The 14,397-nt window shown below is 46.8% G+C and overlaps 1 protein-coding gene and 1 long non-coding RNA gene across 33 annotated transcripts in view; one reads left to right on the top strand and one right to left on the bottom strand.

The window, feature by feature from the left end:
- Positions 1-654: 654 nt before the first annotated feature.
- Positions 655-8,820, bottom strand: Gm31661. Of its 2 annotated transcripts, XR_377886.4 has the most exons (5): positions 7,812-8,820; positions 5,678-5,819; positions 4,803-4,962; positions 3,063-3,175; positions 655-899 (listed from the first exon to the last, which is right to left on the bottom strand). It is a non-coding gene; the product is annotated as a predicted gene, 31661 (long non-coding RNA). The 2 variants fall into 2 exon arrangements; XR_001785459.1 differs by lacking the exon at positions 7,812-8,820 and having other exon boundaries at positions 5,678-5,986.
- Positions 8,812-14,397, top strand: part of Magi1 (membrane associated guanylate kinase, WW and PDZ domain containing 1) — a 608,477-nt gene continuing 602,891 nt past the window's right edge. For 26 of the 31 annotated variants that reach the window (XR_377424.3, XM_030255185.1, XM_006505586.2 and 23 more), the window contains exon 1: positions 8,812-9,731. Coding sequence is in view for 30 of the 31 variants with exons in the window: in XM_030255185.1 (XP_030111045.1) it covers positions 9,419-9,731 (313 nt within the window). In the remaining variant the exon portion in view is untranslated. The remainder of the gene's footprint in view (positions 9,732-14,397) is intronic. The other 5 variants (NM_010367.3, NM_001286784.1, NM_001029850.4 and 2 more) reach the window with 1 other exon arrangement.

Genomic DNA, 14,397 nt, shown 5'->3' with positions numbered 1-14,397 from the left:
GCCCCATCTCCACAGTGACTCACTTCCTCCAATAAAGCCACACCTCCTCCAATAAAGCCACACCTCCTAACAGCGCTACTCCCTGTGGGCCAAGCATTCAAGCTTATGAGTCCATGAGGGTCCACACCTCTTCAAACCACCACAATAACCAGAAACTAAAATGATGAGTCCATTAATTTAACAATCCAGGAGATTGCATTCTGTAGTCCTTAGAGAATTAGTCCTTAAGAATCCATATGAGATGTTACTTTGACAACTATTTTTGAAAAAGGACTTTCTTCTTCAAAAGATAGATAACTTCATACTTCATTGCAACACCTACTTATAGCCAAGAGAAACAAGCCCACTATTAGTTTAACCTAAAAATTAACTGGTAGCTACATTTCTTCTTAGTCCATCTCTAGAAGCCATCTTGAAGGGACTTGAAGCTGATTTTAGCCACTCCAACAACTACCAAAGGGCCTGAGAGCAGATTCTGGGTTCAGCATTCTGGTGACCAGCCTTAGAGGCCAGTGAAAAATGAGGAGTCCAATAGATGGATGCTCTTGGGAGCCCATCAAGAGATTCTCATAGACTTTGATTTAGAGATTAAAAAATGTCCTCCATTCTGGCTTTTCCTGGTTCTCTGCCTAAATTCCCCCAGGCATCAGTGAAGAACTTTCTTTCCTCCCTATATCTAGCCATTATATAAATGGAACCATGGATGTACTTTGGGAGATTTTTAGATAGGTCCAGTTAAGAGATAACCTTGGGTACCACATCTGATACCACCATTCAATTTGCATAAGCCAGATCAGTTACGACCCCAGTTTCATGTGGCACTTACAGTTATTTCTTCAGGGAGGGGATGAGGAAAACAAGAGGTCAAAGATCAGCCAAGCAGTTTAAGGTAATAGACCCTGGAAATAAAAGAAAAAATAACCAGTTTTTCTCTTAGCTAAAAGCCAGAAATGCCCTTGGGTCTCTTGGTAGCCTCATCCTTGTTAGCAGCCAGAGATGCTAAAAGTGTTTTAGAGACTCTGTTTTTCTCATCTGGTTTGCAAATGATTCAGCCTTACCTTCTCAGACATCCACTCTCAGGAATGTGACAGTCACAGTAAAGGCAAGAGAAATCTTACAGTCAAGAGAAATCTTACAGTCAAGAGAATAGAACCTTTGGCTTAGAGAGGGAGACAGAATTCCAGCAGAGCCAGGTCAGTCTCCTGGTCACCGGCCTTGGCCTAGGAAAGTGGGCTCCCCTTAAGCTATGTTAAACAGATAGGAGAGTAGTTAATTCCTGTGCTGGGAGACTTGTCCAGAGCCTCATCGCGTCTACTCTCTCCAGACAATCCCCAATCGTTTAGCATGACAATGATTTATTATTACTAGAGTGTTCAGAAAGTCAGTATACTGACTTTCAACCTCGAAGAAATAAGTGAAAATGTATACCAAGGAGGGGCAATTATGATAAGCGTTTGTTTTGTTTTTCTATAGAAGCTGGCTAGGCCACCGATGGCCTGCGTCCCTCATCCTGGAACTTATGTGCATATGCTTGCTTGTTCAAGCTCTGTACACTCCTGAGACTTGACTCTCTAGAAACTGTCTCCTTCTGTGATAGAATCAAATCCAAGGGAACATTTTACCCAGCCGTGCCCTTATTAGCCTGGTTCAGGTCATGGCCCAGCCTTTTCGCAAGAAGAAACGGCTTTGTTAGATTAATTTCACTTTCTTTGGGTGACACTCAGAATATTCTTTCCAAACAGCAGGAACTCAACCTGGAGGCAGGGACTGAGGCGGGGATGGCAGAAGAGCGCTGCTTTCTAGCTTGCTTTCTTTGGTTTGCTCAGCTCCTTCTCTCATACAGTCCAGGCCTACTTGCTAGTGATGGCCCCACCCAACTGGGCTGGGTCTCCCTAAATCAATTAGCAATTAAGTACATGTCCCAAAGATGTGTCTACAGGTCAACCTAATGGAGAAGATTCCATAAATGAGGTTTCTCTTTTCTCAGCCCAGACTGTTAGTATGACTATCGTTCTTCATAACTCAAAACTTTGGAAAGTAACAAATTAGGGGGAAGCTGAAGAAATGAATCCTCGGTATTCATGGTTTTGTTCTTCCTTATCAAAAAGTTATATAAAAGTTGGATCTGAATTTATGGAGAGTTTTGTTGTTCAAGCTTCTTGTTCAATTCTAGTTTGTTTTATTGGGAGAGTTCAACGTTGGGGCTGGAGAGTTGGCTCAGTGGTTTAGAGCACTTGTTGTTGTAAAAGACCTGGGTTCGATTCCCAGCACCCACATGGAGGCTCACCACCTCCTCAAGCACCAGCACACGTGGTACTACACACATGAAGGGCAAAACATTCATACACATAAGATACTAAAAATAAATCTAAAAATAAAAACCATTAAAATCACTCATACATACTTTTAAAAGTTCATAGTTGGTAGCTGGGTATTATGGCTCACACCTTTAATCCCAGCACTCAGGACACAGAAACAGGCAAATCTCTGAGTTCTAGGCCAGCCTGGTCTACAAAACAAGTTCCAGGACAGCAAGGGCTATGTAGAGAAACCCTGTCTCAAAAACATCAAAACAAGTCAAAACCCCAAATCAAACCATCAGAAAAACAAAGACCAAAAATCACAATCAAACCAAACAAAATAAGAGTTTGAGGTTGTGGCTGGAGAGATGGCTCAGCAGTTATGAGTCCTTACTGCTCTTGTAAAAGACCTGGGTTTGATGCTCAGCACTACACTCTTATCTCACAACCCCCTGTAACTATAGCTCTAGGAGCTCCAGTTCCCTCTTCTGGCCTCTGGGCCATGTGTATATGGTACATATACATTCCCACACATACATACTAAATTTTTCAGAGGAGACTGAGCCACGGGATGCCTAGCTGTCATCCCAGTAGCCAATATGCAGAAGCAGGTAGAACTCTGAGTTTGAGATTAGCCTGGCCTAATCTCAAAGTTCCAGGCCAGCCAGGGATACATAGTGAGATCCAGTCTCCCCCCCCACCCCCCAAATTTAGCGTTGACCATCTTATGTATCAACAGTATAAGACTGCTTTGCACATCACCTGCAATGCATTCAGTCCTTGGTCTCTGTGTTCAGTAGGAATGCTTACAAATCTTCCTTCCCTTCATCTTCTTGATGGCTCAAATGCACACCCCAGAGCAGAACACTGTGTTCCTTCAGCCAGATAAGAAGAGACGGGAGGACCAAACATACACATTAAGCAGATTCAGGCGACCCTTCCACCAAAACTTTTCCTAAATATGCTACATGCTGCATCTGTCTTCTCACCCCCAAGTGTTTGGGGTACATGGCCTTTGGGTTGTGCCTCTGGAGTAACACCCAGCTTTGTTACTTCAAAACTCTTAGGCAAGTTGTTCAGTCCCTGCTTCACTTCGCCTAATGGTCAAACTGAGATCATTTCTGGTGATCCCCACCTCACTCGGTTGCTATAGAAATTAAATGTAACAATACCCGTAACTGTCCTGGCATACATAGTAAGTTTCAGAGTCAGGTATTTGTAGCATCACTCTGTGCAGCAGAATGTATTGCCAAACTCCTGGCACAAGTAAGAAACATTAGGATGGTGGACCCTGTGCTTCACATCTGATCAAGGGAAATATACTTTAAAAAGTGGCAGCTATAGACCTGTCCTAAAAAACAATCTTCAAATATTTTGGTTTTTAGCCATCAACTCTAAATTGTCTTTATTTTGTATCATATGATTTAATATTTTACTTTGGCTCTTCATTCATAAATACATTCAACAAAGGTTCCTACTTATGCTGGCTAGTTTTATGTCAACCGGACACAAGCTAGATTTGTTTCAGAAGAGTCAATGAAAAAAAATGTCCCCACCAGTTAGCCTGTAGGCAAGCCTGTGGTACATTTTCTTCATTGATGATTGGTGTGGGAGGGTCCAGTTCACTGTGAGTGGTGCCACTTCTGGGCTTGTAGTCCTGGGTGCTGTAACACAGGCTGAGCAAGTCATAAAGAGCAAGCCAGTAAGCAAGCAGCACTCTTGCATGGCTTCTTCATCAGCTCTTGACTTCCAATCCCAGCCCTGCTGTGTTCTTGCTTTCACTTCTATCAGCACTGTTGTAAGCTCATATAGGTTGTACGCTGATATAAACCCTTAGGTTGTAAGCTGATATAAACCCTTTCTTCCCTGTGTTGCTTTTGATCAAGGTAGAAACCCTAAGACAGACATTTGTAGCAGGTCATGGGGGTATTACTGTGGCAGACCTGACCGTGGGTTTTGGGAACAATTAAGGGAGCATCTGAGCTTTGGCCTGGAAAAGCCACTGAGTATTGAGAGCTCAGCTCAGTAGGCTGCTCTGTGGGAGCTCCAAAGATAGGAATGCCAGGGCAAGTGTAGACAATGAGGGTATGGCTTGTGAAGTTTCAGAGGGGGTTAAAGGCTTTATCATATGGTTTTATGTGCTACCTTGAATTAAGAATCTGTGGTTCTGGTCAGCTGGAGCCGAAGAGTTGGAAGAGACCAGAATCAATAAAGTGAAATCTTTGCTCTGCTGGGACTATCAAAGTCTTCTGGGAAGTATTTTGTCAGGGTCATTATATAGAAGCTGTGGTCCAGAGGTGGCCTAGACTGTGCCTCATGCTGGCAGCTCAACTTGGATATGTTAAAGAGTCTCCCAGGCCTTACTGGTTTTGGGAAGGAGAATTCAAAGTTGGATATCAGAGATGTAATTTTGGCCATGAAGTTGCATCCACTGTGGGCCTGGGAATGAGACCATGTGAGAGTGGCTGAGAAGGACCAGAAGGCACACAACAAACTCAGTACCTGGGAAATTCCAACTCTGACTGCTCAGGAAGTCGCAGTTTTTTTCTTGTGTTCCCTCTGTGCTGTCTTCACGGCTCTCAAGTCTTTTTTCTTTGGGGTCATTCCACACTCATAACCTGAAGAATGGGCTGGAGCAATAGACGGCAGGTAGAACTCTTTCCTAGTACACACAATGCCTGATGTTTGAATTCCAGCACTGGAAAAATCTAGCTGTCTATGTGTTTGTGCTCAAGAGATGGTGAAGCAACTAAGAGCCCTGCCTGCTTTCCAAAGGGCCAGGGTTTGAGTCCCAGCACCCACAGGGTAAGTCACAGTGTCTGTACCTCCAGTTCCAGGGGCTCTGATGCCCTCTACTGGCCTCTGTAGGCACTAGGCATTCAAGTGGCACACAGGCAAATAGTCAGGCAAAAACTTTCTTACACATAAAACAAACAAAATTGAAACTGTATGTGTATATGTATGTTTGTTTATATGTATGTATGTTTGTGCATATGTATGTATGTGTGTATATCAGGTAGAAGCAGAGACAAGGACAATCAGGAGTTCTATGCAACCCTTGGCAATATAGAAAGTTCAAGGCTAGGCTTGGTTACCTGAGACTGTCTCAAAACAAAGCCTTTAGACTAAAATCTCCAAACACAATCAACAGCAAACAAAACAAAACAAAAAAAACCACCCTCCATGGCTTTAATCCCAGCATATGCGAGCCAGAGGCTGGTGGAATTATAGACGTTTGAGGCCAGCATCATTTATAAAATACGTTTTAGGCTATCCAGAGCTAAATAGTGAGATTCTATCTCAAAAACCAAACCAACCCAATCCCCACCCAAACACAATAGAAGAAGGGAACTGGTCTAAATTCCAATCCTCTCTACCTTTTCAGTAGCACTGGGAGGAATTATGGAAGTCTGGCTGTGTAGATTCCTTGGCATGCTCCAGCTGAGGGTACGAGTGAAGTCAGGAAGCGAGGGACACCAGTTCTATGTGGGTAAGGGAATTATTGGCAAATAGGTCTTACTAGAAAATGAAGTGATAAGAAGAAACACAAGGTCAAGACTACCAGTGACTATAAATGTGTCTCAAACATTTTAAAATGTACATTTTTGCAGAGAGGCCTTTGCACATACATGAGGACTCCTGAAGTATTAGGAGTCAGGTACTCGTGACTGGGAGTATGCCAGGAATCCAAATGCCTTCCTGTAGTGCATACTCCAGAGAAGCATGTCATATGTTTACCCTCCCAATGGGACCGTGACAAAAAATACATAGGGATCAAGATGCTAAATCTGAGGTCTTTAGTGTTGTATAGCAACACAACTTAATGGAATCCTTAGTGGTACATGATCCAGCAGTAAGAGGGGAAGCAAGAGTGAGGGTTTGAGGTCTTCTTGGGCTGCAGAATGAGTCAGACCTAGTCTCAAAGACAGAAAAATAGGCATTCAATCTATCACACAAGTGAAGGATAGTTATATGAATATGGACCAACACAAAATAGTAAAAAAAAAAAGTGAGATTTATTCATCTGGAAGGATTTGACATTACAGAAGAGATTTCACTTTACAGTTAAGAGACTGGATTTATTAAGAGCCCTTGAACTGGGCTGGAGAGATGGCTCAGTAGTTAAGAGTGCCAACTGCTCTTCTGAAGGTCGAAAGTTCAAATCCCAGCAACCACATGGTGGCTCACAACCATCCCTAATGAGATCTGATGCCCTATTCTGGGGTGTCTGAAGACAGCTACAGTGTACTTACATATAATAAATAAATAAATAAATCTTTAAAAAAAAAAGAGCCCTTGAACTTGTAAAATGCTACAAAATTTGAAGACATGGGACTTTGAAAATCTATTTTATATTGCTGTATCAATATTATAATGGCATCTTGGGTACAAAGGCAGGGAAGGTTACAGTTTAACAGTAATGGTTGACAAAGAGTGGTGGGTTCTGCTAGTGAAGTTTTTGTCAACCTGAGGAAAACCTAGACACAGCTGGAGAAAGAGCATGGTAGCGGACCTGGGGAGTAGCTATGCCTATAGGGCATTCTCTTGATTGCTGGCTGTTGCAGGAGGACCCAGGCCACTGTGGTGGGTGCCATCCTTGGGCATGTGGACCTAGGATGTAGAAGAAAGGCAGCTGAGCAATCCAGGAGAAGCAAACCAGTAAGGTGCATTCCTGAGCTCTAAGTTCAAATAGACCCTTTTTGACTAAGTCGGTTTTGGTTAGTGTTTTATTATAGCAACAAAAAGCAAATTAAAACATCCTAGAGATGCTGATGGCTAGATCTCTGTTAGGGTTTGGCAGTTAGGTTTGAAGGGACTGCTCATTTGACCTCAGTAAAACCAAAACCAACAAAACCAAAAAGCAGCCCCCCTCCCCCAACACCACTATCACCACTTGGGGGAAAACACAACCAACCAATCCCCCAAAAACAAAACCAAAAAAAAAAAAAACAACAACAAAACACCAGAGACATGAAATTCCTTTCACCTTTTCAAATAATCAGGAGCAAGACGGTTTTTTGTGTGTAGCCAGTCTTAGGGAGCCCAGGCCATCCTCTCCTAGACTTTGCCTTGAATTCTTGGTCCCCATGCCTCAGCCTCACAAGTACCAGGATTACAGATGTAAAACGCCAGGCCCTCATTCTTATTAACTTAGAATAGCTCTCTAGAAACAGGGCTTGAAGAGCTTAAATGTATGCTTATGTTCTAGAGAGGGGATTACAACCCCAACCACTAAGGACTCTGACACCCCCCCCCCCCCCAGTTATCAGACTGTGAAATTTTATATGCCACCATAAATTATTTACTTTGCAAGTTTCCAGTGCCTATGTATTATTTCTAACAACTCTGTGTGTGAGGTGGGGTGGGGTGGGGGTGGGGGTGGAGGAGGGGGTGGGGGTGGGGGTGGGAGTGATTGTATTCCTCCAGCCTTGGCAAGTGGAAGGTCTTCACTTAATGTTGTACTTAAGATGCCTGCGGAATCTGAACTTCAGACCTATCCTCTCGACCCACCTCAGTGACATCCTCATCTCTCTGAGTGGCTCCAACTCAGCTCCTTTTATCTAGTAGATTCTCAAGTCCGTGACCAAAGAGGAACTCATTGGAAACCACTGAAAAATAAACAAAACCGCTAGGGCCACCACTGCACTGGCTTCTTGGCGGTGGGGGCTGTTCTTTCTGTCCCGGCCTCACCAGTGCCCCGATTACTGGACCCCGCCTCTGGGCGGCGAATTCCGAGGTGGCCGGCTCGCCCACGCTTGTGCAGGACCCGCACCCTGCGGTGATCTTTACTCCCCAAAGCAGTGCTTAGGTTTCTCGGCTCTCCTAGAAGCCAAAGGGGGCTGGCCACCGCCGCCCCCTTTGCTGGAAGGACAATGAGAGGCCAGCGAGAAGTCTTAGGTAAAAAGGCCACGCTAGCTTTGGCTTTTCTCGCTCGCTGGCAGTTTTTTCCTTGTCCTAAAAAGTTGGCCCCAAAGTTTAACGATGGGAGCGTATGTGTAGGTGCGTTTGGTGGGCGCGGACAGGGATGCAGAGGGTGTGTGGGTCTTGTTGATTCGGGTCCTCAGGGTCACAGAGACAAGAGCCAGGCTCCGCATGTGGACTTGAACCCCTGGGCGGGGAGCAGGCGCGGAAATGTGGCGGAAGGCGCGTGAGCGATGGCGTGGCCAGGCACTAGCGGAGGACGAGGAGGGACCCGGGTAGGCAGCAAGAGTGTGAGCCCCGCGCTGAATTGGTCTCCCAGCCCCCACCTGTTTGAAACGATTTGCAAACACCAAAGCCAAATTCTCTGTGTTCCAAAAGTTCGAGAGCTGGAGTCGGGCAAGCACACGTGTTCCCCCAAAAGGCTCTGGCTGAGCCGACCACACTGCAAGAGGAGGAATTCTAGGGGTGCAGGGAGAGGAGCAAGTTGGCGTCAATGAAGGGTCGGCCCTAGGACCCCGCGGGAGGCGCGTTGGAATCTCTCCCTTCCAGGAGGAGGGGTGGGGCGGGCCTGCCCGCGGGCGGCCGCCGGGCGCATGCGCGCGCGTCTCCTCTCCAGCCGGCCGCTGCGCTCCGCCGCGCGGAGTAGAATGAACTGTAACAAAACAAGCCGAGCCTTTGTATCTGCTTAAAGGGGCCGCGGCCACTTCCCTCGCGTCCCCTCACCCCCGCCCCGCGCCGTCGCGTCTCCAGGGCTCCCGGCAACTAGCTTGGAAAGGGCTTCCCTCGCGCTGAGGAGCGGCCGGCCGGCGCGGAGCAGGCGCGGCGTGTGTGGAGAGAGCCGCGGAGCGGAGAGCGGGCCCGGGCGGCGCCGGAGTGGACTCTGGTCCCGGGAGCGCGGTCGGCGCCGGAACGCGGACCCGGAGGCACCGGAATGCAAACAAAGCTCGCGGGCGCCCGTGCAGGGCTCTTCACGGAGCCCGGAAAGTTTGTTTTATGATGGCTTGAGAGCGCGAGAGAGTCGGGCGAGGAGGCTCGAGTAGCTCGCTCCCGCGCTCCGAGAGATGCTTCTCCCGTGAGCCCGCCGCTCCGGGGGCTCGTGCTGTGGGGGCACCTGTCTCTCGTTTTAGCAGTTTTCTTTTCTTTTTCTTTTTTTCTTTAATTTGAATTTTGTTTTCGAGGAGGGGCTGTAACTCATCATGTCGAAAGTGATCCAGAAGAAGAACCACTGGACTGGCCGCGTTCACGAGTGCACCGTGAAGCGGGGACCCCAGGGCGAGCTGGGGGTGACGGTCCTGGGGGGCGCGGAGCATGGGGAGTTTCCGTACGTGGGGGCGGTGGCGGCGGCCGAGGCGGCGGGGCTTCCCGGCGGTGGCGAGGGGCCGAAGCTGGCCGAAGGTGAGCTGCTGCTGGAGGTGCAGGGGGTCCGGGTGTCCGGCTTGCCCCGCTATGACGTGCTGGGAGTCATCGACAGCTGCAAGGAGGCCGTCACCTTCAAAGCCGTCAGACAAGGTAAGACGGGGCGTGCCTTTGGGGGGCGCACCCCGAAAAAGAGGGGAGGCCTGAGGGGGCGCCGTTTGCTCCGAGTGCTGTGAGCCAAAGTTGAGGCCCGGACCAGATGCACTCAAAGTTGTGAGGTTGTGGGCTGTGCGCCCACCTGCGTGGCGGGCTGGGGCCGGGGTTGCGCCGGGAAGCGGGGAGATGCTTCCCAGGTCTGGTTTGCCAACTTCTAGGTCGTAGCCACCTAGTGCTGCGCAGCCTCGCCTTCACCTTAAGGCAGATGGGGAACTGAGGGAGGCTAAGGTGGACGCTTCCCCCAGCCCCTTACGGGATGGATGAGCTCACGGAGCTGGTGGCTTGCCACTGCCTGTTTCCCTGAACTGGAGAGTGGGTCGTGGAAGGAGAGGGTCTATTTATGGTTGATTGGAATTCTTCCATCACAGAATTTGCCTTCATCCTGCAACCCCTCCAGGTGGGGCTGGGTTATAACCCACTGGAGTCCTTAATCCAGCCTCCTGCAGAGCCCGCAATCACCCCACAGCGGGGTGACGTCTGTGTCTCCTCCTTGTGGAGACCTACGGTGGGGGAAGGGGTGATTAGCGCTTGGCGCGAATCTAGTCCAAGTTTACCCAGCCACCTCCTCCTCTTGCACCGTCGTCCTTATTGATGATGGTTGTTGAGAGTTACAATTCATTGTTAGCGTGTTATGTGAGAGGCTGTCTGTAAAGTGGTTTAATTGCATTATCTCATTCTGATTCACATCAATGCTATAAGAACGACTCGGTTTTTGTAAGTCCTATATTACAATAAGTAAGCCGGGTCTGACCTTAGGTAAATGACTTGCCCAAGGTCACACAACTACCAAAAGTGTATGGGTCTTTTTTTGTTAAACCTTGAGCAAGGAGGAGGAGGGCTTGAGGGGACGACTTTCGGGACCTGAGTTTTGGGGTGGGGGTGGGGAAGCAAATCCTCCCCTAGAAGTCTGTAGGATAAGGATGGCTTTCTGTAGGGTAAGGATGGCCGTGGGAGAGTACTCCCTCGCAGTTTGGTCTGAGCAATGGTCTGATCCTGTAGCTAGCCACCGGAGCATAGCTGCAGTCCTTAGAGGCATCCCTCCTGCACCCAAGTGCTGTGACGCAGGTTCTCCCAGATGAAAGCACCAGAGGAGGTGGCAGAGTTGAATGTGGTGAAAAGTTGCCATATGTTCCTGTCAGGATGGCAGCAGCTGAAGGAAACGTGTCAAAGGAAAGCGGGGAGAGCCAGCGCTCTCAGCAGCAGGCCGCTTCCAGATGACCGGAGGATGAGCGCAGTACTGTGTGCGGGGAGCCTAGTAGCCAGGCCTTTCTATCCTGTTGGGAGCGCAGAGGCTGACACCTAACAGTGGAATGTCCATATCCTGCTACTTGGCCTTGCTTGATGAATCTGTCCTTAGGAGTTTCTGGTAAAATCATAACCGAGGAAGTGTGCTGGTTCACAGTAAGTGCTCAGGAAAAGCGAGTTGTATTGGAGTTGGATTTAAGCAGTTAGCAATTCAGTTTTTAGCTAGGAATTTAATGCCAGTTCCCCGGGTGTTTATGACTTGGTAGAGCTGTTGAGATAACACTGTGACAGGCATTTATTTATTGGGGGAGGGGGGCAGCATTGGGTTTGAGTTCAGGCTCATTTTGCAGAAAGATTTCTCATCCGGCAGGATGGCAGGATGTCTGGGTGGTGGTAAATGGGTCCTAAGACTTGTTGACCATGGGCAAGAAGCTTCCAGAAGCTGAGCTCTTCCACTATTTTGCAGAGACCCTGGAGCTAGCTAGTACCCCTTCTCCCTCTCCACTCTCCCTTCCTCTCTCTCACCCCTCTGTGTGCACTTTAGTGGTGGTGGTGGGAGATGCCTGTGGATTTGACAGTTATTATAGTGCCTTCAGGTGTCCTATGATCAGGGCTGTCTTTTGCCAACAGAAATGCTCACAAAGGGAGAGAGTGGGCTTGTGCTTCTGAACAGCCTTGCAATAGGCTATGAGTGCTGTGGAATCCACCACATTATAAAGACTGTCACATGTGATAATGACATGGGCACAGTTACTGTGAAGATGACCCTAGGAACCATTTCAACAATCCTCTCACTTTCCTGTTGCAAAATGATTTAAATTATAGGACATATTTGTCTCCACCTTTTTTTGTTACTGTGTCTTATTGTATCGAGTAGACTGAGCTAGTATTTGGGAAAAATATATTTTTTATGGTGTTTCCATTTTGAGTTAGCTCTCACAGGGACATAGTCACTCTGGGTACATATCTGCGTGGAGATGTCACAGTCTTCTTGTGGTAGAAGATTGTACTCTTTGTGTTGCATGGCAGGTTTCTATAGCAAATAGTATCTCATGGATAGGAGTGGGTTGTGAACGAGACTTAGTAGACCCACATTAAGTGGAGAGGACAGTTGTTGGTCATAACATGCTTAAAAATATTAGAAATGTATGTATGCTAGTTGGATCTGTGTATGCATATTATTTTCAGAATTCAGATACTTAATATGCAGAATAATAGCAGAATTCAGATCTTTAAAAAACTAGACTTTTAAACTGATATGTGTGTGCGTATATATGTATATAAGCATAAAAACAGTACCTACGGGTTTGTTTTGTTTTTGAGGCAGGATAGTCCGAGGATCGCAGGTGTCTGCTGCCATGTCTAGTGTACTGCAATGTTTTGATACTTGTATATATGTTATATCCGTTTAGGTCAGATACCAAGTGTCTGCTTTAATGAATTTGGGCATGTGTACTCTCTCATGTTCCTTCCAGACACTCAAATAAATATACACAACATTACCATCACCTAAATATTCCCTTCAGGATTCTTCCCAGTTACTCCCCTGTCAACCAAGGGTGTTGGTTCCTCTTACTATAGATTTGAACAATTCTTTTACTTCATAAAAGATGAAATATAGTATATACTACTGTGTGTCTTTTTTCACCCAGGAGGTTTTGGAGAGTTCTTGTATGCTTCACTCTAGCTCCTTTTTCATTGCTGCATAGTATTCTCTAGTAGGTATTTTGTTCTCCCCCGACCCCTCCTTTTTAGCCTTTGCTTCTAGGTCCAGATTTGACTGTTACAAACCAAGCTGCTATGACTGTTCTGGTTATTTTCTGTCTTTGCCAGTTTTTAATCTTGTCCATGTTGAATTTTAATCATTCTAGTGTTTTAGGGACAGAAAGTAATTATAGAAATATTGAATAGGAGGTAGCTAGTCTTTATTAAGTTCTTACATTGGAGTTTGCCAAGACAACATGTGTTTAGTACATGTGATTCCTTGGTTCATACCTTAGCACTGGACTAAACCCAGAAGACAAAGTATGTCAGGTGGTTGGTTAACCTAGCACTTTGTGGGCATTCCCCTTCTTTAATCCTCTGACCTTGACTCAGAGGAACCTAAGTTGGAAACTTAGGCTCAGAGAGGCTGGATAACTTTGCTAAGAGCCCTGATAACTCAGCCGAGGCAGAGGGGGAGCGCAGCCTCTACCATCCTGATGCCTCTGCTCCTGACACCTAGGGCATTGGCTATGGAGTTGGAGTTCCTACCCAGCAGGTCTGGGCTCCCTTGTCCTAGTCACAAATGTAAATTCTGCCTCCCAAGGTACCACTGACTCACACACTTTGGGCTCGGGGTCCTTGGGGGAGTTTTGTGACTTGTTGGCCCGTGTGAGAGAGAAGATGGGCAGGTGGCCTGACCCAGAACATGGTGTCACAGATCTTACAAAGTCACTTTCCGTGGGCCTAAAGTTCTCAATGCCAAGAATAAGTGGGTTTGCTTCCCTGCAGAGCCATTGCTTGCCTGAAGTGCTGGGCTACGAATAACTCCGACTCGATGTTTAAAACTGTCTGATTGCAGTGTCTCAAACGAGTATATTATAGGTCATGCTTTTTCATATTTCTGTGGATGAATTTGTGGTTTTTGCAAATTACTCAGGAAATTGCCCTTCCACTGTTTTTTTTTTTTTTAAAGGCAAGTAAGAGACAATAAATAAGACACAATTTAAAAATCAGACGTTGCCACCACCAGACCTTCTCCTCACCGCAGAGAGGAGGAGTCGTGGCCACACAGAGTTGAGTGTAGTTCTGGGTGCAGGTTTTGTTCCTCTCGGTTTGGTTTTGTTTTGTTTTGATGATGTGTGCTTGTGTTGCTGAATTGGAATATGTGACAATGGCTCTTAAAATAATTCTGTGACCATTTGCCCTTCATTTCTAAGCTCACTGCTGTGTCTTCCTCGGTTTCTTCCTTTCCTGTGAATGTCTGATCGCCCATCTTCTCTCCCAGATTGTCCCCACATTGACTCCTGTTTTAAAATTCCTTTTTCTTTTTGCTTTTAAGTTTTGTCATTGTGTGTGTGTGTGTGTGTGTGTGTGTGTGTTTGTGTATATGGGGACATATGCATGCCACAGCCTACATATGCTACATAAAGTCAGAGGCTAACTTTGTGTAGTCTGGTTCACACTTGACAGGGGTTCAGGGGTGAGCAGCGAGTGATTTTACTCACGGAACCATCTCACCTGTCTTCTTTTGGCTTTTCTAGACCACATCTTACTATGTTGCTCTGGTTGTCTTTAAACTCACTATGTGGTCCCGGCTGTGCTCTGAAGTCTTCCTGTCCTCAGCTTCCTGCATGCTGGGATAACATGTGTGTCG

This window comes from Mus musculus, chromosome 6, assembly GCF_000001635.26.
Source record: "Mus musculus strain C57BL/6J chromosome 6, GRCm38.p6 C57BL/6J".
In the NCBI taxonomy this organism is placed as follows: Eukaryota; Metazoa; Chordata; class Mammalia; order Rodentia; family Muridae; genus Mus; species Mus musculus.
This window is presented reverse-complemented; position numbering and strand designations above follow the sequence as displayed.